This window comes from Leiobunum rupestre, chromosome 1, assembly GCF_980474605.1.
Source record: "Leiobunum rupestre chromosome 1, qqLeiRupe1.1.hap1, whole genome shotgun sequence".
NCBI lineage: Eukaryota > Metazoa > Arthropoda > Arachnida > Opiliones > Sclerosomatidae > Leiobunum > Leiobunum rupestre.
In genome coordinates, this window is record NC_143384.1 from 78,401,509 (window position 1) to 78,428,067 (window position 26,559).

General features: G+C 33.6%; 1 protein-coding gene and 2 long non-coding RNA genes across 4 annotated transcripts; 1 reads left to right on the forward strand and 2 right to left on the reverse strand.

Annotated features, from left to right (window-relative positions):
• Positions 1 to 1,850: 1,850 nt before the first annotated feature.
• On the reverse strand, positions 1,851 to 26,223 carry LOC149966728 (degenerin-like protein asic-1). Its single transcript, XM_090167595.1, has 12 exons — positions 25,934 to 26,223; positions 25,166 to 25,376; positions 24,930 to 25,096; positions 10,022 to 10,113; positions 9,771 to 9,937; positions 9,556 to 9,645; positions 9,363 to 9,465; positions 8,705 to 8,783; positions 4,516 to 4,570; positions 3,671 to 3,693; positions 3,041 to 3,101; positions 1,851 to 2,184 (listed from the first exon to the last, which is right to left on the reverse strand). Exons 1-12 carry the CDS (start codon positions 26,221 to 26,223, stop codon positions 2,026 to 2,028), a joined length of 1,497 nt encoding a protein of 498 aa, XP_090023721.1. The 3' UTR covers positions 1,851 to 2,025.
• LOC149966729 (uncharacterized) lies at positions 5,440 to 6,279 on the forward strand. Of its 2 annotated transcripts, none has more exons than XR_016480403.1 (4): positions 5,440 to 5,717; positions 5,775 to 5,817; positions 5,885 to 5,971; positions 6,031 to 6,279. It is a non-coding gene; the product is annotated as an uncharacterized LOC149966729 (long non-coding RNA). The 2 variants fall into 2 exon arrangements; XR_016480404.1 differs by having other exon boundaries at positions 5,885 to 5,965.
• Positions 7,074 to 7,984, reverse strand: LOC149966730 (uncharacterized). The gene is made up of 4 exons (XR_016480405.1): positions 7,695 to 7,984; positions 7,572 to 7,637; positions 7,401 to 7,504; positions 7,074 to 7,340 (listed from the first exon to the last, which is right to left on the reverse strand). It is a non-coding gene; the product is annotated as an uncharacterized LOC149966730 (long non-coding RNA).
• Positions 26,224 to 26,559: the final 336 nt, after the last annotated feature.

Below are 26,559 nucleotides of genomic sequence, written 5' to 3' on the forward strand. Positions count from 1 at the left end.
ATATCTTAAAATCTGTTTTACGTACGATTTTGAAAGTTTCAAGTCGTAAACAAGATCTAGGAGGAAACCTACTGCGAAAATGTCGATGACCTTGAACTAAGTCACCGTAAGTGTTAAAAAATTGGTTCCAATTAGAAAAGTGTTCCACATGACATTTTAAGTACAAATAGCTTTGACTTGATCGGATTTGACTAATAGGAAGCCGAGAAATGCTAGATGAAAAACAAGAAGGTCGTTAAGTTGATAACGTGTCGAAAGCGAGGTTCGGGAGCTGATAACTCTAAAGATACTTGTGTTAGAGTACTAAAATTTTCTTTACATCCTCATCAGTATTGAGGGTCTTTAGTTAATAAATTTCAATGACCTGGAATCATGTAAGTGTTAGAAAGTTGGTTCCAATTAGAAAAGTGTTCCACGTCACATTGTAGACCTAATTAGCTTTGATTCGATCGAATTTGACCAATAGGAAGTCGATGAACGTTTTATCAAAATCACAAAGGTCGTTAAAATGTTCATTTTTTAGTGGACACCCTGTATAGACATCTTGTTTTTTACATCACCTCGTATCTTCATGAAAAATTGGTCTTTTTCAAAGGAATATTTTTCTTTGTTATTTTCGATAGTGCTTTACACAGTGAAGGAGGGGTGGCTAAGTGGCTAGCAATTTCACCTCGCAGCAAGAGGAGCTGCGTTCGATCCCAACTTGTGGCACTGGGTGAAAACTCGAAACAACTTCTTTTGCGTCGAATTTGCAAATTATCTCCCCATTGGTTTAGGGGGTTTTTCCCCAGCTCTTCGGTTTATCATTCCATAAAAACTTGTCAAGGTTAGTGGTAATAGTTAACGTAGGGAGCTTTTGGCTCGCGTGGCATGAAGGGCTTGCCACCACCCTTCTACGCATTGTAACCCGGCCACCTGAATTAATGGCTTTAAAAGTCGCTTGATGACTTAGGCCTAAGTTTGTGCCTTAGGTATTAGCCAAGCTGATTATTAACTTTATTCATGGAATTTCTGTCTAGCACGTTCTCGCCAATAAATTGTTCAAAAACGTGAAAAATGTTCCAAAACTAGAGATAATACCCTTAAAATTTCGAAACTATAACTCTTGTAATTTTTGAGAAATTGCCCAGTCAGAGCAAAAACGACGTCCGGTATATTATTATAATAAAAATAATATATTTTAGTTTGACTCTCGTGCATGGTTTAAACACAAGCCGGCAATTTTCGGCTTAACACTGCTGAAACCAATAGTTTTGAGCATAATAACCATGTTAATTCCGTATGCCCTGCCTCCTCTCGAGGGTTTTTTTTTTAATGTTTACTTTTCCTGAGCAAAACGGTTCATGTGTAAATTTGAATAATTTATAAATAATCTTCATTGCGAATAGTCTGAGTTTACAATAACGGTCGTAAAAGCCGCTGATAAGATAAGGAAACGTAAGGCATTTTCAATGTGGAAACACAGCGCTGCCATGCAAGAACATTCTCAGCCATCTTGCTAAAAAGAAAGCAGTGTTGTCAGATACAGATTATTTGTTTTGAAATACACCGAAAATGTCCTAACATTTATTTCCCTAATTTTAATTTTCATTCGTCTAAATTGATATTTTTTTCAAATCCAAGAAAAGGCGATTTTTTAGCCCTAATTTGGCCACCCCAAGGGGTGCAAAATGGGTCCCTCTCAATTCAAACGATACTTTATGAAAATAATCTGAATGTAATTTTCGGCATTAGTAGTTATTTATTATTAATTCACTTTTTACGGGGAATTTTTTATTTTATTTGAAAATAATGTTTTGAAAGTATTTGCAAAACAGTAAAAATGTATGCTTGAAAATGTGGAGATAAGGAGCAAAATTTTAAATTATTCATTTTTTAGAATTAACAGTGCTTTGGTTGTTTTGGATTATTTTTTGACAATTAAAACATAATACTACAGCGACTAATACACTTGATTAGAAAGTCATTAGTTTGCGTAACTGATTATCATTTTCATGGCGTACCTATTCTTTCAAAGTAAACTGTCTACTTCCCGAAAACATTGAAAAGGAAAGGATCTTCTTTCCCCCGAAGCCTCCTGGCTTTGGTCAGAAAGAAATCGGCACAGTTGTTGGAGACGGACACCAGGGACACTCCCAGCCACAGACCGATTTGACCTCCGAGGACGCCCATGAAATCTTGGAACTGTACGTCATAAGTTTAAAATCATAATTTTTCAAATGTTTGTTAGTACATTATCTTCCGCGTGTTAAAATTTCAGTATGATAAATGTCACACATTTTTAGAGGAACATCACACTAAATCATTGGGCCAACCATGGCGTCGGATCTGCAAGCTTTAATATTTTTTAAGGGGAGTATGAACTAAATCCGAAAATCCTCTGCTAGCCTATTCTACGACGTTTCGTAATGTATCTAGTACTAATGAATGCTAGCTTATGTTCAACGTGTTGGAAGAAATATCAAATTCGGTGATCCACCCTCAACATGGAAGTTGAGTATTTTTATCGCTAGAGCCGCTTCTCTTGTTGCGTATGATGTCAATTCTATATCACTTCACAAATAACTATCAGTAATTATTTCGACTAATTAAAATACTTGAAGAAAATAGTTATACAAAATTGTTATAGAAAATGGTTATAGAAAATTGTTATAGAAAAAAGTTATAGACTTATGGCAAGTATAATGGAAACGTGATCAGATAGAAAATGTATTCGTGAAACATTATTTAAGTAGAGTTCAAATTTAAGCACTTAAAAAGAGTACAAAATGTCTGCGCAAGTGCGAACGTATGACATTGACCGACAGTATTAATTAATTAATAGATAGCGTTTCCGGCTTTCTAAAAATGGCCCTCTTTCTGACCTTTTTCGCGCATGCGCAGGTAAAGGTAATATTGAGTTAGGTCAGTAGAGGGATGCCAAATAATCGTTGGTATTTTTCTGTAGTAATTCAGGTGCAGTGCTGTAGTTATTAATTAAAGACTAGCTCAAGAAACACGGTTAAATCAGATTTTATCAGTGCAGACTGCATGAACTTACCGAATATTTGGGCAACGAGATGAAAATTGTTCTATCTGATGTGGCGAAGTATACGTGAACCCTAAATTGAAATTATAAAATTAATTTTAGCCTGTTTTTTAGGCGACGTACGTAGTTGGAAATGGGAAATCTAACATAAAAATTTAAATATTCGACCTTTCGATTACCAAATTACGAGTGACCTTAAAAATAACGTTATCTATGGTTAAAGTGGAATATATTGGTCTTTTAATAGTTTAAAAACTTTTTAGATCGAAACTTCTCATCGTGCAGTTCGAAAAGTTTTTTTTTAATAAACCAATAATCTTGTTGGAAATCTCCAAGGGTTAGTTAATGGCGACATTCTGGCTATTAGAATATAATATGTCTCATGGGTCTTAATTAAGTTTAGTTCTAGACTTTACAAGAAATATCTCCCCAACTCAAGATATTCAGAACGTCCGTTCGTTGCAACGCCACTGTCTGTCGAGTCCATATTGATCGTGGGCCAGGGATAAAAATAAATCAATAATAATCAGTTAGGCTAATACCCAAGGAATCACCTCAGCCCACGTTAGCTAGCGACTTATTTTATATAAAATTCCAGATTTAAAGATTTTAGTACATATGAGCTGACCGTTTTTGACTTACTTGACGTTAGCTGAAGTAGTACTCTTCACGTTAAAAAGAAATTTCATCATTAGTATCATTATTATTTAAAGATAGATTGTTATGTCTTGAGCAACTTTCCAACGCAAAACGCAAAAAGCCACTGATGGTCAATATTTATTTAATAATAATAATAATAATCACCTAGGCTAATAACGAAGTTACAACGCTAAGAGCTATTTGTTGAATTTTTTCATGCATTTTGTGTTGTTCTCCTCGTAATCTGAAGATCCTTTATTGGATCAGCTTTAATTTTAATAGTGTTGTATACTGGTTTTCGTTAGTCTTACCGCAAAAACCTGTCGGCCGAAGATGCACGTTCATTCTTTAATAGAGCTTAGCCATTGTCGATTTGCCATTTTTTTACATATTCATATTCTTTCAGATTGAATTAAAAATAGAGACCCACGTTGCTTTTTTTCGATTAAGAAACGATAGATATGTATTTAAATTTAAGTTGTTCTTAAGTATCTCGGATAATTAAATGTACATACGCTCTTGCGAGGAGAAGGGTATTAAACATAATACGCTGTTGCAGAAAGAACCATCCATAATTGTTTTAATACAGTAAAATTCTTGTTAAATCATCACGATAGAAAATAATTTTCTCAAAATTATATAATAGTTATAAACGTTTTTCTGGCTTTGCTAATATTAATTGACCAAGTCTTAAAAAATAAAATTATAATTTTAGTTCAGTCATTGTTTTTGAGATAAACAAATTTATGATATGGAATTTTTCCCAACCTTGCTTGAAGGCAAAATGTTAGTGAATTAAAATTAACATTAAATATGCTCAAGACACAAAAGTGAATTAAATTACGTACTTGGTCGTAAAAACTATCTCTTTGAGACACTGTTGCTACGTCATAGCTTTTCTCTCTGAAGTGAAATTAAATTTTAGCAGATAATACCGTATGAGAGAATAATACTGTAAAAAGAATTGTGAAAAATTGTCTAAATTCGAGCAAAACGCTATACCAAGAATGTATTTCTTCCTACGTTAGGGAGAGTGACTATGTTGAGACGAACCATAGTAGAATTTAACCCTGGCACTAGAGCGGGAAAGTAAAAATAACCCTGGCGTCAATTTTAGGGAACCAATAAGATACCTCGTTGATTTGTTTTTTTTTTTTTTTTTTTTTTCAGAGGAAGGAGATTACTTCAGAACGCTAAAAATTGCCTCAACATGATCACATACCCTAAGTTTAAAAAAATACATTGTGTTTATTAAACTGACGGGGGAATTCTGCAGACTTTCCTAGGAAAGTTGTGACACGCCTTCTTTCTTTCAACTTTCTTCTTGAGATTTCATTGGGCGCGAAATCACATGTCGCATTACGTCCCCAGGGACCGTACAAATTCGACCCCTTCGTTCCGATTGGTTGTCGTTACGTCATAGAATGACACCACGTGATTGTGAGGCAATAATCGCCATCTATTCGACTCCGAAGGACCAAGTTCAGTTTAGTTCCGCAGCCAGATTCAGTGGGCCCGTGGTTAAGAGTTCTCATAGGCTGAAGTGGTCGTGACGTATGGCTATTGTAATTGGCTACAGAAAATTGAAGGGGGAAAGATTTCCCCCGGGAATTTGCCGTTATCTCTGACGCAATTCCGGGGAAAAGAACTTTTAGCTTGGAGGCGCCTTCTGTCTTTGAGCGCGAAAACTAACATCATGAAATTTCGAACGGAAGTGAGTTTATCAAAAGGTCACGGTCAACCGGAAAGAGTGCTGAAGGTCACTTTAAATTTCAAAATGGCGTGTGAAGCTGTGGAAAAGGTCCCCCGAACGTGTGTGCTAGTGTCGTGTATAATTTGTAAAAATGTCGATAAAAATTATATGTAAACCGTAATTTACACGATCTGGAAGTTGAAAAATTAGGTATGGAGTGCAAATTTTTACGAAGAAGGTATATTTGAAGGTTTCAGGTTACTGGAAGTCGTGCATTGGTGTAGGCCTGTAACCCTTGCCTTATTTTAAACAAATTAAGATCCTTTTTTGCAAGCCGAAGAGGTTTCATCTGCAAAAGTAAGAGAAGTACACTTGTTATAACGTATAATTCTTAGACTAATTAAGTACTTTTAGATATCATTCGTGACAATGTACAGCGATTCGATTCCAAAAATATGTATGAACATTTTCATGTTGAAAAGTAATTTTATTTTAACATTTGTAATAATGGTACTAAAATGTAGAAGGTAGCTTGATGGTTTGGGTTTCATACAATGGCCTCATCTCATTCGCTATGGAGGAAGGAAGAGGAAGAGTTTTTAGAAGTAATGGTAAAAAAGTTCATCGTCTAATAATAATAATTACACATTTTGAGACTTCTTTCTTGCAGAGTTACAAACTGCCAGAACAACAATTGACTTTTTGCGTGTCAATATCAAATCCTCCGCAGTAAATATTAACAAAGATGTATAAGAGAGGCGACTTATTCAGCATTTTCTTTGGTGCACAATGTTTTAGAAAATAACCAATTTTTTTTATGTTAGGAGTTGATAGGCTACTGATATCGTTATTTTTGTTGAGAATTGGTTCAAGTCTTCGATACGGATATTTTTAAACTTATTTTATCAAAAACAAGGCAGATGGCGCCACTTAACTTGATATCGGAAAAAATCACTTAAATATTGGTTATAATAGTATTGTAAATTTTTAAAATCAGTATAGGTTAAATTACGATATCGGCTAACATTTATTTCTGTAATATTGCGGACAATTAAATTAATTGAACCCTTAATACTATGTTGAGTTGAAATATAACTAATTTACATAAATGTTGGTAGCATTTGGTTCTGTTGGTAGAAAATTCTTAATTCTGCAAATTGTTTCAAAAACCAATGTTTTGGCAATTAGGTTTAAAAAATTCACAATATTGCATAAGTATGTATTTTGGTAACGCAGCCCGGTGTATCTTTTGTAAAACGTTCGCATATGAATAGGTAGTGTTTTTCAGTTTATTACTGATATTTTACGATGAATAACGTTAGAAGCTGAACATTGCTTGAAAAAAACGTAACTCTTGGTTCATACAAACTTTCTAGGAAACTACGCCAACTACCCCGTATTTGAAAAAATAAAATAAAACTAAGCAAAATCTTATCAGTTAAGAGTCAAAAAATACACTTCATATATTTTTAAAGGAAATTCTAATAAAAATAATTCCAAATAATGATTATGTAAATAAACAGAGTTCAGCCAGTCATTTCTTTTATCTTAATGCTTTATAATCACATTCTGGACGAATTGCGAAAATTCAAACAATACTTAATACTATTTTACCAATTGAACAAGCCATAAAAATCTCCAGTTAATTGAGCCTCACCATCCATAAAATATGACTGGGAGCTATTGACACTCCTTACTCTAAAGAGCCTTTCGGTTAATTAAATTGTAGTGTCAATGGAGATTGAAACATTTATATCAATTGTAGCCCCAAGGAATTCCATTCCAATAACCTTGACATGGTTGCAACAGTTGAACGACTCGTAGATACTTTTAGAGCTCTGAACTGGCAAGTTTGCACCTTTACTTGCTTTATTGCTGTAAACAAGAAAAAGGTTGTCCTTTACCGTCATTTGTTAAAATAGGTATCTTCAAAGGAGAATGAGAAGTGGTCACTCTTTGAAAATGGTGAGACCAACAGGACTGTAAGAAGAAAATTGGTGACTTTTTCACATAGAGTTACGAAAAAGATGGACATCATACTTAAGCTCGTTGTATAACGTGACATTTTCTGTCTCGAAGCGTGTCAAGTTTTGATAGAATCAACAATGAAGTTGTTGGGTAATCACAAACCATCAAGCCACCTTCTAAATTTTGGGACCATTATTACAAAAGTTAAAATAAAAATTATTCTCAACATGAAAATGTTCGTACCAGCTCTTCGTGTATTGAGTAAATTCCATTCTTATCCATATCGCAGTACCTTGTCACGAACGATATCTAAAAGTACTTAATTAGTCTAAGAATTAAACGTTATAACAAGTGTACTTCTCTTACTTTTGCAGATGAAACCTCTTCGGCTTGCAAAAAAGGATCTTAATTTGTTTAAAATAAGGCAAGGGTTACAGGCCTACACCAAAGCACGACTTCCAGTAACCTGAAACCTTCAAATATACCTTCTTCGTAAAAATTTGCACTCCATACCTAATTTTTCAACGTCCAGATCGTGTAAATTACGGTTTACATATAATTTTTATCGACATTTTTACAAATTATACACGACACTAGCACACACGTTCGGTGGACCTTTTCCACAGCTTCACACGCCATTTTGAAATTTAAAGTGACCTTCAGCACTCTTTCCGGTTGACCGTGACCTTTTGATAAACTCGCTTCCGTTCGAAATTTCATGATGTTAGTTTTCGCGCTCAAAGATAGAAGGCGCCTCCAAGCTAAAAGTTCTTTTCCCCGGAATTGCGTCAGAGATAACGGCAAATTCCCGGGGGAAATCTTTCCCCCTTCAATTTTCTGTAGCCAATTACAATAGGCATACGTCACGACCACTTCAGCCTATGAGAACTCTTAACCACGGGGCCACTGAATCTGGCTGCGGAACTAAACTGAACTTGGTCCTTCGGAGTCGAATAGATGGCGATTATTGCCTCACAATCACGTGGTGTCATTCTATGACGTAACGACAACCAATCGGAGCGAAGGGGTCGAATTTGTACGGTCCCTGGGGACGTAATGCGACATGTGATTTCGCGCCCAATGAAATCTCAAGAAGAAAGTTGAAAGAAAGAAGGCGTGTCACAACTTTCCTAGGAAAGTCTGCAGAATACCCCCGTGAAATACACCTTATTTCAGGCAAGAGCTCTTCAAATGTTTGCCTTTTTCCATTTTAATTTTTATGATTTATATTTTAGCATACGTACCGGTATTTTAGAAAATGAAATCGTTTTTTGCAATAAAATTTATAGGACAATCATTCAGAAAATTCTTCCCCGATAACATTTCTTTTTACAGACCATAACCATCATTTTATTAAGAAGATTAAATTGACGTACTTGCATGGTATAGGACAATTTTTAGTGCACAAACTCAGCTCTTTCGTGAAGTTCTTCAATGCGTCCCGAAGACATTTGTCTGTAATTAATTTAAGATTGTCTCAAATTTATTTCATTACCTAATTTTACACGAAAATTACTAACACTAGCTTCAGATCAATATTTGTATGTAATTTTTAAGGAATAACCATCGTAGTCACGTGCAAAAAGCCGCCCCTGGGGTTCAGGGTGGTGTCGCTGTTATTGGCACGGTTAATCTCTATATACAAATTACAATGCACTATACATTTGTGTCATTTCGTGTAAGCGATTTTTATCATAATGTAAAGTCGAAATAAAAATGTGAGAGAAAACAATCTGATTTATATGGATTGTTGTCTGCTATATAAATTTATTCGTCAGAGTGTTGAGGTTACTCTCCCACGTCATCAAATTTAAATTTATTTCTCAATTATGATGTTACATTTCTTAGTGTTAAGCTACATTAAATACCCTGATATTCGAAAAAGGTTCGCCTATTTAACTCAAAGCTGTCTTTGTAATGGGTGGTAATTTAATTCACAACTTTGTCATGCATGGAAAAAGTAGTTCCACAAAATCACTTTACTAATCAATTGCTTTTCTAATATATTATATTGAATGAAATTGTATCGCTTACTTTCAATGTCACAAGGCCCATGCGATTCCAGGGGAACAAATGTTGGGTCTGTACAGCCACATCGATCAGCAAAATAGTTTTGTCGACAAATTTCCATGCAATTCTGAAGTTAAACATTTAGATGTCGAATTTATATCTTATTTGGACAGAGAAAAGGGAATATTTTATTTTAGAAATTATAGAGTGAACGTACCAATCTGTTAAAAGATAAATTTTGTAAGAATTTCAATGGATAGTCTTTGCATTGTTCTTTGTAAGGCTCCTTCAGTCTCTGAATATCAATCTGAAATAATGAAATTCCAAGGGAATGTAAAGTTCCTATTTTGATAGTGCCGGATTGGCCACGTTCACAATGATAAACAAATGATGAAAATATAATTTTTTTTGTACCAAACTGAGCCTACAAACCTCTTTTAAAGAAAACCTCGCTTCTCCAACAACAACAGCCTCGAATTCCGCATGTTTAACGGACGTATCAGTTGGATATACCAAGACTTTCATTCCGTTACTTCCGTCGGATATCAAACCCATCTCCCAAGACTCCATATATTCAAAATCCAACAGAATCTTCAAACCTTTGCCAATACAAATATATTTTTATGAAACCCATTCTGATGAGCCGATCAGTGACCGAATTAGAATTTGGCAAAGGTACGTACCGCTCTTTGGGCCATGCATGTAACTCTTTCCATTTTGTGGAATGATTGAAAAGTAGTTTGCAAACAAAATGTCACTTTCTTCCGTGAAATTCCTGTACAGAAAGAACATTTCACAATTGACGTCACCCAACTTAAGAAAATTCCCAGTTTGGGACATTTTGTGAAATGGTGCAGTTATTAATTAAAAAAATAGTTTTATTTACAGGGTGTTAAGGATAAGAATGTTCTTTGGTTCTTAAAGAATCACAAATTTCCCATGAACATGGGTCCTAAAATGCTTTGTTTCAAAGATTTAGGCCCACAAAACAATGAAATAGCCAGTAATGTGAAGTTCGGTATTCTGCCTTAAGCCCAATTGTTTCCATTTATTATTAATTTTTTTTTAACGGGGAAGCGATAAACACAAAAGCAAATACCAAAAGCTCATTATTGGACTAGCAAAAGTGTGCTAAATCCTACGATGATTTTATTTATGCCACGTTCCGTTATGTCAAAGAATCGAGTTAAATCGAAACTGTTAAACATAATCAGAAATTTTGGAAATAAGAAACTAGTACGAGCTGAATGCCGATTCAAAGTATTTTTCCCGATGGATTCTGGTATAGTACTTCTTATTTTGGAAAGCGCACAAGAGAGAAATACGATTGTCAAGGAAACTGTTGAAACACGGAATGGTACTGATGCAGTTTGATTTGCCTAAAGCCTGACCATTTAACCTAGGCGGAAGAAAAAAATTACACTAACAATACCACACGGAACGTTTTTGCCTAAGCTGTTCTTAATGAGACTTAACACTAGTTGTGTAGGATTTATCTAACTTTATCTCCTCTGAACGCATTAGGTCAGCCAGGCCCTTAACACTTTGTTCTTTACTATTAGAGGTAGGGTGCTTTTTAAAGAACAAAGTAAAGCGCTCTAAGGACAATGCATTATTTTGTATCCAAATTTTAGATAAGTATGGCGCATTTTACTAATTCTGAGTACGCGGATATGCACCTAATGTTCGGGCGGGCTCAGAGAAATAGTGTAGAAGCCTAAACATTGTACCGAGTACAGTTCCCTCAAAGACCGTTATCAGATCGACGCACATTTGCCGCTGTTGACAGACAATCAGGACCAACTCGTGAGAGAGTGCAAAACATACCAGAAGACCTGGAGGAAAAGGTTCTTACACCAATTTAATTCAACTAATTTTTGATTAAATCATGTTATTCGATATGATTCGTCTAATCTTTTAGCTAAGTAATTTACGTTACCAAAGTGGAAAAAATTTTATTCGTATAATTTGATTAATACGTATATTTTTTTAAAATAAAGTTATCTTTTGATGTAATTATTAGCTAATATGTTCAATAGTTTTTTTCTTAGTTCAACTATTATCCAATAATCTAAAATTCGACTAAGGTTTTTTTTCAACCAAAAAATTAAATTATTCTATCACTTTTTGGCCAAAACTTTATTAGATTATCTTCCGTGAGTTTCTCTTTATTTATAGTTGGTAATATTTAAAAAATTCATATTTATCAATTACCGGAAAAAAAACCTTTAGACTTTTGTTTTCTTATCGTACTAAAAAAAACGATTTTTAAAACTTATGCGCAAGGTAGTTGAAATAAATATTTAACGTTTAATTGTTGCGATTAACCATGGCTGAAACGAATGGGGCGCCAAACCGGAAAAAACTAAATAACATTTCTAGAAATATTTTAACACTTCTAGGAATATTTTAACACTTCTAGGAATATTTTCAAACTCTAGGAATATTTTCAAACTCTAGGAATATTTTCAAACTCTAGGAATATTATAAAATTACCTATCAATTTTAAGAATCCCATATATTTTAATAGACTTTCTATAGATATTTTAAAGCGTTTCCTAGTTATTTTAAGAGAGACGTTCCCTATATATTTTATGGCAAAACGCGGGAGAGAAAGCAGCGCTTGTAGTTTCCAATCGGAGAGTTGAGTGTGAACACTGTAAAGGTGAACTATGATGGTACTTGTACCGTTGATGGGATGGTAATTGTACCATTGATGGGATGGTACTTGTACCATTGATGGGATGGTTCTTGTACCATTGATGGGATGGTTCTGTACCGTTGATGGGATGGTAATTGTACCATTGATGGGATGGTACTTGTACCATTGATGGGATGGTTCTTGTACCATTGATGGGATGGTTCTGTACCGTTGATGGGATGGTAGTTGTACCGTTGATGGGATGGTAGTTGTACCGTTGATGGGATGGTAGTTGTACCGTTGATGGGATGGTACTTGTACCATTGATGGGATGGTACTTGTACCATTGATGGGATGGTTCTTGTACCGTTAATGGGATGGTACTTGTACCGTTGATGGGATGGTACTTGTACCGTTGATGGGATGGTACTTGTACCGTTGATGGGATGGTACTTGTACCGTTGATGGGATGGTTCTTGTACCGTTGATGGGATGGTACTTGTACCATTGATGGGATGGTACTTGTACCATTGATGGGATGGTACTTGTACCATTGATGGGATGGTACTTGTACCATTGATGGGATGGTACTTGTACCATTGATGGGATGGTACTTGTACCATTGATGGGATGGTACTTGTACCATTGCAGGGATGGTTCTTGTACCGTTGATGGAGTGGTACTTGTACCGTTGATGATAAGCCTCCACTGAAAGATCTAGTGTCCGAATCTGCAGTCTTCAATAAGCGATCTGATTTACGGGTATCCTCTGGAAAACCTGGTCTCCTAATACCTAATTGAACTCGAATGCTTGAGCTCTACGTGTTCTCGCCTCAAGAAAATTTATGGTCAACGGTACAAGTACCACTCCATCAACGGTACAAGTACCATCATAGTTCGCCTTTACAGTGTTCACACTCAACTCTCCGATTGGAAACTACAAGCGCTGCTTTCTCTCCCGCGTTTTGCCGAAAAATATATTATGTCCGTAAAATATATAGGACACGTCTCTCTTAAAATAACTAGGAAACGCTTTAAAATATCTATAGAAACACTATTAAAACAAGTTGGCAAGCCAAAATATATCTCTCCTCGGAATAGTTTTTAATTTTCAGTGAAGCGTAACTGTATCCGTGGTTCTGCTGTAGAACGCTGACCTGTCGTTCAAGAGGGCTCGGGTTCGAATCCCGGCTGATTAAAAATTATACTACACCCAATGACAAAAAGAGGCCGCTTTTGGAAAAACCTTTTCCCTGATTCTAAGAAACTGTGTACGCAGTGATTACCCTTTGCCCCGAAAATGCGAACGCGTTCGCAGGCCTGACAGACAGACAGACACGGTGATTGTAATACCCCTCCAGGGTACAAAGTCCCCTCGGAGAGGTAATATATAGGATTCTTAAAATTGATAGGTAATTTTAAAATATTCCTAGAAGTTTGAAAATATTCCTAGAAGTTTGAAAATATTCCTAGAATTGTTAAAATATTCCTAGAAATGTTATTTAGTTTTTTCCGGTTTGGCGCCCCATATATAAGCCAATAAATAATATAACAATAATTAGCAGCGGCAACTTTTAGGAGTGTATACGTATAGCTTTGCTGTGTGCAACCGACACCTGTTTTCTTTGGAGGACTATGAAGAACTCCTTTCTACGTGTAACTTCTTTGTCTACGACAACGTCTGCTACTGTTGACATTACCTATACGCATACTATGGAAGTTAAGCGTAGAAAAAATTAACTTGGGAGAAAATGAGTAAACTTGTAAGACTATAACTCCTATATTTATTCACCCTACACGTTTACTAGTCCTTACTTATGTTGTCTATTAAGGAAGTAAAATTTCCATAGCTTACTAAAAGGATATTATTTCAGTAGTGGAGAAAGAAACGTAATTAGCCTTTTCAGTTTACATAGAGCCACATAGTGGCAAATGCGAGAAGCTCATGAAATGCTGGATTTTCGTCTGCTAAGCAGACGATTTTTCCATAAAGCGTCTGCTTAGCAGACGAAAATCCAGCAGTTTATGAGCTTCTTGCATTGGCCACTACGTGGCTCTATGTAAACTGAAAAGGCTAATTATTGTAAGTGCGATACTTCATATCGTGCTTTGAATGTTATTTCGTCACTGACAGTCTTGGCTTGAGCGGACTGGGAGATTTGAGAAACAACGGTTATGAACTGGAAAAGAACCCCAAATCGAATCTGACATAGTTTCCCAAACAATTCGCTACGCGCAAACTATCCATCTACTATCACAAAAGATAAATTCTTAATAAATTGTGGCCATTTCTCCCGGGTGCTTGTAAGGACTGGTCACTCAATCGCGTTGTGGGGGCATTGAGGACCAAAAATGCCCATCTGACTGAAACGTCGCCCCGTATTTTAGTAAACTGCGCAAACGACACAGGTTATATTGCGCTCTGGCCAGATGTCTGTAGACTTCCGCGGCCCAGATTAGAAAGGGAATTTTATGACCAACTTTATCCATTTTGTTAAAATAAAATGTATTTCACCGTTTCATTAGTCAGCATTGACACTTCAGTTTATTTCGTGATTTATCTATCCATCCTTTTCGGAATTAAGTGTAAGATACTAGCAGCACCAGATGAAAACATAGTTATATTATTTGCTAAACCATGGTTTTTATTATAAAAAATAGTTAAAGTAGTTCACTATTATCCATGGGTAGACTAATACGAGTTTTCCATTAGTGTTTTATTACATTTTAGTCGGGGTACATCGCAACTGGAACAACAAATATGATTGATTAACGAAGAAATATGGTCTATATTTCCAGAAAAAAAACAATTTGCTTTTTTTCGGTAAATATTTAATTCGTAAATATTTCGAGGAGTTATAATTTGATCTTATTTCTCTTTAAAAAACCAGTGTGTACAAATTTATTTAAATAAAAGTTCATATCGGCTTCATGATAAAAAAATACGTTCGGGGAAAGTAAGGCGGCGGTGAATTTATTACGATCAAGATAATGTTTTTTTTCAAACTATATAATTAGTTGATAAACAAACTCGAGATTTTACCGTTAAATTATCTGGAAGTTTTCCGATTAATCATGGTTAACTGAATTTACCGGTTGAAACGATCAGAAAAATCCGAGCCCTATTGAAACCCGACCCGACCCGGCCCGCCAAAATTGAAACCCGACCCAACCCGATAAACTTGCACTTTTTATGGTTATAGTATAAGCTTGTACTATATATATTTTTTTCCCAAATTAAAAATTTCAATTGCTATGGAGTAATATCGGCGTGACGTATGTCAACTTCCCTCAAAATGGCGGCCATAGTCCAAAGATACAGAGCGATACTACTCTTATGACTAGTTGACTAGTTACCGCATGAACTGTGAACCTCTCAGTCTCCCACAACAACGCTTGTCACGAAGTGAAAAGATAGAGTCACGTGGGAGACTTGGGAGAGGGGGGAATCATAGGTAAACCAAATTAAAATTTTGGTCCACTTCAGCGCCGCCAAGTGAGGCGTTTTAGAACGTATGTCTCTCTACGGGCGAGTCAATCTAAGAGTGAAAAGGCGCCAGGGTATATAGACCAAATATTAAGTATTTTTTTTCAATTAGTAGGACATGTAGTCTGTACTCTGTTGTAAAACTAGCTCTCAGTAAAAAAAATTGTGATGGCAAAGCTAGCGTTTAAGCGTTTTTGAGTCTTATCATGTCACTTTTGTTAACAAGCAAAAATGAAATAATTGGTTTTCTGCATGAAGAGGTTAGCGGTTGCGAATAGAATAGAAACTCGGAAGGCCCGATCATTAATATATAAAAGCCCGACCCGACCTACTCAGTTTCATGTAAAAAGCCCGACCCGACCAGACCCGTTAAAAAAAAGACCGACCCGGCCCGGCCCGAAAAAAATATATAAATGAAACCCGACCCGACCCGACCCGCCAAAAACTTCAATATCCAAAACCCGGTCCACCCCAAGGCGGGCTCGGGTCGGGTCGGGTCGGGTAAGCCCGCCTTTAGCGGGCCCAAGACTCATCTCTACACAGCACTCTCTAGTGGAGTCAAGATAACCCCAAGAGACTATAGTGTTAGATCTCATCGAGTGCAGTTTAGCCTTAATGTTTGGTGTGGTATTATTGGTGACCATTTTTTTTGGCCTTTTTTTCCTTCCGCCTAGGTTAAGTGGTCAGGCATACTTACAATTTCTGCAAGATAATTTACCCGAGCTTCTCGAATACGTGCCGTTAGAAACGGGATTGGCGCATTTTATTTCTGTACGTTGGAGCTCCACCTCATTTTATCCGCGACGTAAGATCTCATCTTGACGCGACTTTTCCTTTAAGGTGGAAAGGTCGTGGTGGACCAGTTTTGTGGCCAGCACGATCTCCCGATTTAAAGCCATGTGACTTTTTCGGGGCGTTGATGACCTGCGAAAACGTATAATTGATAGCTGACTTAGCTGTGAAACTATTTGCCTACACAATTTTTGTAAAGTTTTAAGAAAAACCAGAAATTGGCATTTTTAAGATCAATTCTAAGTAATAAACATATAGGTCGATTCTCTTAAACTTTATCTAAGTGATATAAAGTCCATCGTAGGACTTATGACACTTAATACTTAAGTCTTTTAATGACATCAGTTATGGTCATTCTCGTTTCACAGGAATCCATAACTCTACTTGGAATGCTTGTCCTGGCGTATCGCGTATGGTAAGATCACTCTGAAGGCTTTGGTTCCGCGTACGGGAGAAACAATCCCCTCTGCTCGCGCTCCCCTCTCACGTAATTGTTTTTTTTTTAAGTTAACATAGTGACGTCAAAAAAACCGGTCAGCCACATCGAGACGAAAATCGGCCGCGATAAGCATTCGCAAGTATTATTCCGTTAAGTCCACAGTAAAAGTACAACTCAGTAACGCCACCAGGATTTTTTCGCCAATAGGCACGTCATAATTTGGCGGCCCCATCAAACTTAACTTTTACCGTCCAATCACATAACATTATAGGATACTAACAAGGAGACGACCCCGGTGTTACACACCGATTTTGTTCAAACTCAGGGGATTGGTAGACCTTCATGTAACTAGAAAAATCCTAAAGGGATTTTATTCAAAAGAAAAATGTTTTTGACAACATAAAATGGAAATTTTCCCTTTGAAAATAACATGGGATTTTGACCGATTCCTTAGAAAAATTTAAAAAAAGGAAAAAATTTAAAATACCAAAATTATAAAATAAATATAAATTAAATATAATAAAAAAATATTTCAAAATTGATTAAAATATTTTTTTGAAAAATATTGATAAAAACAGTAGTTTCGATCAAAATTCATAGGTATTGACGGAAATTTATAAGTTGTGTAAAATTGGATTAATGTATAGATAAATTGCGATTTTTAGAAAAACAAAGTATTTATTTTGGTCAATTTGATCAAACTTGACCAAAATTGGAAAATAATAGATCTAAATTAGCCCAATTTTAAAGTTTTGTAAAAATTATATAAAAAAAATAAATTTGACCAACTACCTCAAAATTGTTTGAAATATTTTTTTTCCAAATTGAAAAATGTTAATAACATATCAAAATCAATAGTTTCGATCCAAAACGATCAAAATTGATAGGAATTGATGGAAATTTATTTATATAGATATATTGCTTTTTTTTTAATTATTTTCCAATTTTGGAAAATAATAGATAAAAATTAGCAAAATCTTTAAATTTTGTAAAACAAAAGTAAAAAAAAAATTAAAAAAATCAGTAGTTTCGATCAAAAACCGCATTAATTTCCAATCTATATCCGTAGTTGTTTTGGTTCTAATAGTTCTAAAATGTTATTTACTTGATAAATAATAAATAAAAAACAATTGAAATTCATTAAAAATTATTTATATCAAATAAAATTGGTCAAAAACATGTTAAATATTTGGATTAAATTGGGTAAACCTTTGAAAATAAGTTATTTCTAATAAAATTGGGTGAAATTCATTAAAAATTATTTATATCAAATCAAATTGGGTTAAATTCATTAAATTGGGTGAAATAAAGAAATTACGCTAAAATTTAACCAAATTGGGAGAAAAATAAAAAAATACTAAAATTGGGTAAAATAAAGAGATTTCGCTAAAAATGACCCAAATTGGGTAAAATAAAGAATAGTCGCCAAATGACAAAGATTTTTAAGATTTTGGGCTTTTATAGGTAATTTTGCATGCCTACAATTAAATACGGATGAAAGCGAACAAATTTGGGTAAATCCAATAAATATTAGTTACTTCAAATAAAATTGGAAAAAATTATTAATTATTTCAAATAAAATTGGGTAAACGCGTCAATATTTCCATTCTACTTGAGTCGAATAAGTTACTTTTAATTAAATTCACAATTGTTAGTAAAAAATCATGTTCGTCGGTAGAAAACGGAAATTACGAACTAATTTCTTTCCTAGCATTATAGTACTGTATATAAATTTGTTGGTGTAAATATAACGTACTTAAAAAGGTAAAATATGAGAAAACAAATGATTAGAAAACCGAGAAACGTTTAATAATAACGAATATTACACTGTTTCTTAAAATAATCAATAATAATTATAATTATTATTTAAAAATTTTGCTAATTTTTATCTATTATTTTCCAAATTTGGAAAATAATTTAAAAAAAAGCAATTTATCTATATAAATAAATTTCAATCAATTCCTATCAATTTTGATCATTTTGGATCGAAACTATATATTTCGATAATTTTTTTAGTGTTATTAACATTTTTCAATTTGGAAAAAAATATTTCAAACGATTTTGAGATAGTTGGTCGAATTTAGTTTATTTTTATATAATTTTTACAAAACTTTAAAATTGGGCTAATTTAGATCTATTATTTTCCAATTTTGGTCAAGTTTGATCAAATTGACCAAAATAAATATTTGTTTTTCCAAAAATCGCAATTTATCGACACATTAATCCAATTTTACACAACTTATAAATTTCCGACAATTCAAACAACTGTTTATGATCAATATTTTTTCATCTTTATAATTTTTTTCAATTTAAAAAAAAATTATTTTTATCAATTTTGAAATATTTTTCTCAATGTTTATACAGGGTGTTACGGATATGAGTACCGAAACTTTCTATATGCATTCTATGGGTCTCTATGAGTAAAAAATGTCTAAAAAAACATGGGTCCTAAAGTGCTTCGTTTCAGAGATATGGGCTCCCAAAAAACTACCCCAAACACTGGACACAGCCTTAAATCTGGCAAACAATATTCTTCCTTGAACCAAATTGTTTTCATTAAACTATCAATTGTTTTTTATCCGTAGAAGTAAAATGAGTTTGAAGACAAAGCCATTTTAATTTAGTGATACGATTTTAATTATTAAATTTAAGGATACAAATGTCATAAAAATTCTAAAGGAATGGTTTTCAAATTGTCTAATTCGTTCTGTAGCTAATATGGCACATTGGTCTAGGAACGCTTATTGCACGGACGGGCTCAAGAAAAGTGGGTTAGAAGCTTAAAGATTCAACCAGCAGTAGATTCCTAAAAGACTGGTGTCAGATCAACTGGTGTTTGAGTCTGTAGATAGATGGCTAAGAGAAATACAAGACATCAAATGAACGTCCTGGATACTTCCCGAGTAAGCGGATATTTAAGCATACTAAATACTCTCGAACTTCTTTAGGATTAACGTACACTCATCCTCGGGATGTTCACTAAAAACCCGACGGACGTCTTAGTACTTGTCCTCGGGACGTACGACATTTGCTCGTCTTTTAACCTCCGAGTCACGTCAATATCTCTATCTCCATCCGGTTTTCGGGACATCATACGGACAAATGCAATATACCGGCGTATTGTCCATAGGACGCCGGAGGGATGAGGTTGGGTTTGCTGGGGCACTGGCAAACGTCAATTCTACGAGGATAGTCAGCCTTGTTGAAACTTGTACTTGTTGTAGGTGGTATGGGGGGCATTGGTGTTTATGTAGAATAAACTTAAAACCTAAAAGTGTAAATAATCCGTAATTCGTTTAGATTAATGATATCGCCAGCTTAACCTTTTTCGGAAGTGATACGCAAAAACCAGTTACAAATAATTATAATCTTTTAATAAATTGTAAAACATCACAATAACTTCTCAAAATACCCACCTTGGGCTGCTATACAAAAATGACAACGCCGTACAAATGTTTGACGAATCTTTGCGAAGATTTCAGGCTTGTTCCGAATAGTCTCACATCCATCAATAATGCGTTGATGAAGGTCATTTATGTCAGGGACATCTGTTTTATAAACAAGGTCCTTCAGATATCCCCAAAGCAAAAAATCGCATGGGTTTAAATCGGGGGCTCGAGGTGGCCAAGAAATAGTTCCTCCTCGTCCTATCCACCTTAAAGGAAATGTTGCATCAAGGTGATCTCGCACTGCGCGGCTGAAATGTGGTGGCGCTCCATCGTGCAAGAACTACATTCGCACTCTAGTTCCCAACGGGACGTCTTCCAATAGCTCTGGTAACGATTCCTGAAGAAATCGTAGGTATGACTCTCTATTTAACCTAGGCGAAAGAAAATATGGTCCAACTAGATAGTCTCTGACAATGCCACACCAAACGTTGAGGCTAAAGCGCTCTTGGTGAGTCGCGACTATAGTTCTATGTGGGTTATTTTGGCTCCATTGATGATTATTGGGCAAATTGACTATGCCGTTCCGGGAAAAATTGGCCTCATCAGCTGTTAGGATAATACTCGCGAACTGTGGGTCATTCAGTACTCTGTCCCCAAACCATTGACAGAAGTTGGTACGTCTAGGATAGTCCGCGTCTTTCAAGTCTTGGACATTTTGAAGATGGAAATCGTGAAAACGATGACCACGTAGAATTCTCCAGACCATAACATGATTGACACCTAACTGTCTTCCAACTTGGCGGGTACTTGTTCCCGGATAATCATCGAAAATTGTAAGTACCTAACATTTTAACAGAAAAATGTTAAAAATTCATAACTAAAAAGTAGTTATAAACCGAGGTAGTTACCTGTTCTTCCACGTCAAGTATAAAATTTTAATTTTAATTAAAATAATTGAGACGAAACAACCGAGTATAATTTATTCAGAATAATATAAATTAAGTAGTTACAACAGCGAGTTAGACGTACTAAAACAATGCACAATTGAATTTTACCCTATTTACAGAACAAGTTTATCAGTTAAATATATTACGAAGCAAATTTTTATGAAAGAAATATCTGCAGAGGGTATTTGTATTTTTCTCGCTTACAAAATACTTGTCGCATCTTTAACGCTTATGTTATTTCAACACTCGTCCTTAGAAAAACTATATTCGACATCTGGTAGTGGACGACTCGTAGACCAATACCGTCCAATTTTAAATATAACATAATGACTAGCACACCCAGGAAATCAATGAATGCATTAGGAATGTCCAAATATCCACACCAATAAAAATGAATTAACAAGAAGCGAAAAACTTACCATCACAAAGCACAGAAAGCCACTTGACTAAACCACAGCTCGTATATCAATAAATGACCGTAGACGGAATAGTTAGTGCGACACCTTACCATTAAAAAACAGGAATTTTCAACGTTATTATCATGAAACCGGATAAACTAAACAACACGACCTACACATTATAAAGTCTCCTCCAAAACTGGACGTTTTCGTGGAAACAAAATAATCTCAAAAAACCAAAGATAAAAATATAAGAGCAAAGAATAGACAAAAAACAACATTATCTCGATCAGTAAAAATAACATACGACCCTTCCTTTGCCTAAAACCCAGATAAATATTATATTAAAAAAAAGAGTATCCGAAAATACTAAACCTACTGACAATTAAAGAGTTTAACAACGTCATTGAATAATATATTACAGATTTAAAACACAACGTAAAAGGAATCAATAACACAGCGGCAACGAATCAAAGTCCTAAAACCGCGCTCCCGGTTCAATTCCTGACGAAATAAAAACCAGTTCACAAATATTAAAGAACAAAGTACAATGAAAAATATCCACAGATATTGTATTCATCCGTTTAGTAACAAAACCCGCCTTATAATAACGGTTCCTTTACTTTAATACGTTCCCTAAGGAAGTCAATAGCTCGGCGGTGAACTATCCGCATGGTAACAATGCGACCCGAGTTCAATTCCTGTTCACGCTCAAATTTTACATTAAAATACTTAAATATTTAATTAAATATAAGATTAATATAATTTATAAATATTTAATTAAATATAAGATTAATATAATTTATAAATATTTAATTAAATATAAGATTAATATAATTTATAAATATTTAATTAAATATAAGATTAATATAATTTATAAATATTTAATTAAATAAAAGAATAATATAATTTATAAATATTTAATTAAATAAAAGATTAATATAATTTATAAATATTTAATTAAATATAAGATTAATATAATTTATAAATATTTAATTAAATAAAAGATTAATATAATTTATAAATATTTAATTAAATATAAGATTAATATAATTTATAAATATTTAATTAAATATAAGATTAATATAATTTATAAATATTTAATTAAATAAAAGATTAATATAATTTATAAATATTTAATTAAATATAAGATTAATATAATTTATAAATATTTAATTAAATATAAGATTAATATAATTTATAAATATTTAATTAAATAAAAGAATAATATAATTTATAAATATTTAATTAAATATAAGATTAATATAATTTATAAATATTTAATTAAATATAAGATTAATATAATTTATAAATATTTAATTAAATAAAAGAATAATATAATTTATAAACATTTAATTAAATAAAAGAATAATATAATTTATAAATATTTAATTAAATAAAAGATTAATATAATTTATAAATATTTAATTAAATATAAGATTAATATAATTCATAAATATTTAATTAAATATAAGATTAATATAATTTATAAATATTTAATTAAATAAAAGATTAATATAATTTATAAATATTTAATTAAATATAAGATTAATATAATTTATAAATATTTAATTAAATATAAGATTAATATAATTAATAAATATTTAATTAAATATAAGATTAATATAATTAATAAATATTTAATTAAATATAGGATGAATATAATTTATAAATATTTAATTAAATATAAGATGAATATAATTTATAAATATTTAATTAAATATAAGATTAATATAATTTATAAATATTTAATTAAATAAAAGAATAATATAATTTATAAATATTTAATTAAATAAAAGATTAATATAATTTATAAATATTTAATTAAATAAAAGATTAATATAATTTATAAATATTTAATTAAATAAAAGATTAATATAATTTATAAATATTTAATTAAATAAAAGATTAATATAATTTATAAATATTTAAAATGATGTAGAATAAATTATAGTACCTAACGTTATAACTTCGTAAAGAGCATTCGCCAATGCTGTTTTTTAGAAAAACACCGTAGCTTAACAAGCATTGGTGGCTGAGTGGTTAAAATAAATCTCTTACCGGCGCCAATAAATCGCATATTGATACTAAGACGAATACCGTGAACAATTGGTGGAAACCCTGCCATTGGACGTTGAGAGGTTGCATAACACTCAGCACTCGGTCTGTCCCAAAAGTCAATAAGAAGAAGTTGTAGAGATAACGCCCGTACAATAAACACAAACACAACTGATTCAACAAAAACCAACTCTACAGACTCAACACCTACAACCGTCATAACAAAAACACAACAAACTCAACACCCACAACATCATAACATAAACTCAACATTCACACCATCCACATAAACATTGCAACAACGAAATATCCAATCAAACTGAGTTAAAACCGTCACGACGGTGAGCGTTAACGATAAAACACCATCCAAATCAAACCCAACCGCAAATTAATCCGTTAACGCTCACCGTCGTACGGTGGTTTTGCCAACCCTCCGACAGTCCTAGCAAAATAAGAAGTACTATACCAGAATGCATCGGGAAAAATACTTTAAATCGGCATTTAGCTCGTACAAGTTTCTTATTTCCAAAATTTCTAATAATGTTTAACAGTTTCGATTTAGCTCGATTCTTTGAAATAATGGAAGTTGGCATACATAAAATCATCGTAGGATTTAGCACACTTTTGCTAGTCCAATAATGAGCTTTTGTTATTTGTTTTGTGTTTATCGCTTAACCGTTAAAAAACCAATGAATAATAAATAACAACAATTGTGCTCAAGGCAGAATACCGAACTTCACATTTATACTGGCTATTTCGTCGTTTTGCGGCCTGGTTTTTGTGGGCCTAAAACTCTGAAACAAAACATTTTAGGACCCATGATCATGGGAAATTTGTGATTCTTTAGGACCCAAAGAACACGCCCTTAAATGTATGACATACTTATCCGTAACACCCTGTATAATATTTATATTTATATGTATCATGTGATAAGATATCGGATTAGCAGGGGTTTAAGCGAAGACTTATTGGGAGGGCGAAATTATGTTATTGGCAATTCGATTAAAGAGCGGTTGCAGATTGCTGGATAGAATTAAGAAGCACATTATATTATGAAATGAGACTAATTTTGATTGATTGATGTGGTGAGGTCACATCGGCGGCAAATGTTAATAAAACTATATATATACAGGGTGTTAACTAAAATGGACCAGGGTGAATATCTCAAAATGTGTTTTAGCTACGATTTTGAAATTTCAGGTTGTTATAGAGCGCTCAGGGGGTCACCCAACTATGAAAATTTCAATAACCTTGAACCATGTCTTCAAGGTCATTCGAAAATTAACTTGAGAACCATAAGAGCTACGAAGGTGGTTCCAATTAGAAAGTTGTTCCCCGTCACATTTTATGGTTAACTAGCTTTGACTCGATCTGATTTGCGAAATAGGAAGTTGAGCAATGTTAGGCCAAAATCAAGAAGGCCGTTAAGAAATTACTTACTTTTGATTGCATGTTTTCGCGTTGAAGGTGCACTTCCTCAAAGCTGTTTCAAGGCGATGTCCCGCCTCCTTGAGTTCCTCTTTGGTCAAGTTGTTGTAGAAGTTGATGTATTCCTTCCATTTAATACTCTCGGAAGTGTTTTCAGACCCAGAAGATAAATCCAATGCCTATTTGAAAATGGTTTTTGCAAATGTACAAACAAGAAATGGAAACCGTCTTTATTCCTTTTAACGTACCGAGATGACGTAGATGTCCTGCTTGTAGCCAGCTGATCTTTGAATATCGTTTGCGTTACTAGCAGATTCACTGTTAAGAAGCCCATCTATATCGTTTGAAAATGGTTTACACGGATTGTGTGGAGGACTTGGCAAAAAATGTTTCACGAAATTAATCCATATTGGTTCCTTTTGTTCCTCAGATTTATTACAAATATAGGATTTCCTAAATCTACAAATGATATCGTTAGTTAAATGTGTTTGAATAAATTCCTGGAGTAAATAAAATATGAAAAAATTTAAATGAATCTAAATTACTACGGGGTGTCCCAATTGAATCCTGAAATGCAGATATTTTTCGCAAAAACTATGTAACACAGAATTCAGGGTGTATAAAAATGATCGAAAATGACCTATTTCACCAACATTAAGCTGTTGTAGAGCATCTTAGTTCTGAGTTTCCTGAGCGTTAGACTGGATGGAACGGACAGGTTTGATTTCCGAGAAGTTCCTCAGACCTAAAACAATGAACCTTTTCCTCCGGGAACAAGTGTAAGAGACGACTGAGGCGAGTTTCTGAGATTTAACGTCTTTCAACATTTATTGTCTCATCTTCTTTTGTTTTCATAAACCAAAGAAAATAGGCCATTTTCGATCGAATTATTTCAATTATTATGTCTTTTAGTATGCTCAATGAACCTTTTTCTCTACCATCTTCCGTTGAAAAAGTCTCTCGATATTTCTGATGTTTTGAGAAAATAGCAGTACCAAGCTTATTTGTTCTCTTACTTGTTTAGATTGGAAACAGAAACCGCCGGAAATTCGGCTTCTCCAGACTGATCGATTTCTATTTCCTGGACGGAGGGGAACTTGTAGTATTCGCAAATGAAGACGACACAGTTGTAGAAACACATTGCCAACATGAAGAGAGATATGAACATTTTTTTATTATGAGAGAAACAAGTTCTAAAAGATATAAGTCGGGATGGTTTCCTTTCGGGTGTAATTGCTATCTGACGAGGCGTCCATCCGTGAAGTTGTCTGGTGGATTTGAGAAACATCTCTTCTTTAAAACTCATGTTCCTAAATTTCGTAATGTTAAAAAATTTAAAAGCGCTTTCGTGGCAAGAATAGCTGACAGGCAATAAGTTTCCTATTGTTCAGATAAATCCTGAATTAAGTTTTATTAAATATGTTAAAAATTTATTTAACTAATTTAAATTCCATCAATGGATAATTAAAAATTTCTTTTTTAACTGCACCGACATTTATTTCCATTTTCATAACATGAAGTCTTATTACTTTTTATAGTAAAGGGCTAGGTAGAAGAATATTCATCACTCAAATTTTATGAATGCAATTGAATACCTCAAAATAGATAATTAATAAAAATAAAATTTTTAATTAATAATTAA

Excerpts from the sequence above, each read along its gene's own strand:
- LOC149966728 (XM_090167595.1), bottom strand. The coding sequence starts at position 26,223 with ATGAGTTTTAAAGAAGAGATGTTTCTCAAATCCACCAGACAACTTCAC. Across the intron at positions 4,571-8,704 it reads AATTGTCCTATACCATGCAA|AGAGAAAAGCTATGACGTAG; the intron begins GTACGTCAATTT and ends ATTTCACTTCAG. Across the intron at positions 2,185-3,040 it reads TCTCGTTGCCCAAATATTCG|TTCCAAGATTTCATGGGCGT; the intron begins GTAAGTTCATGC and ends TATGACGTACAG.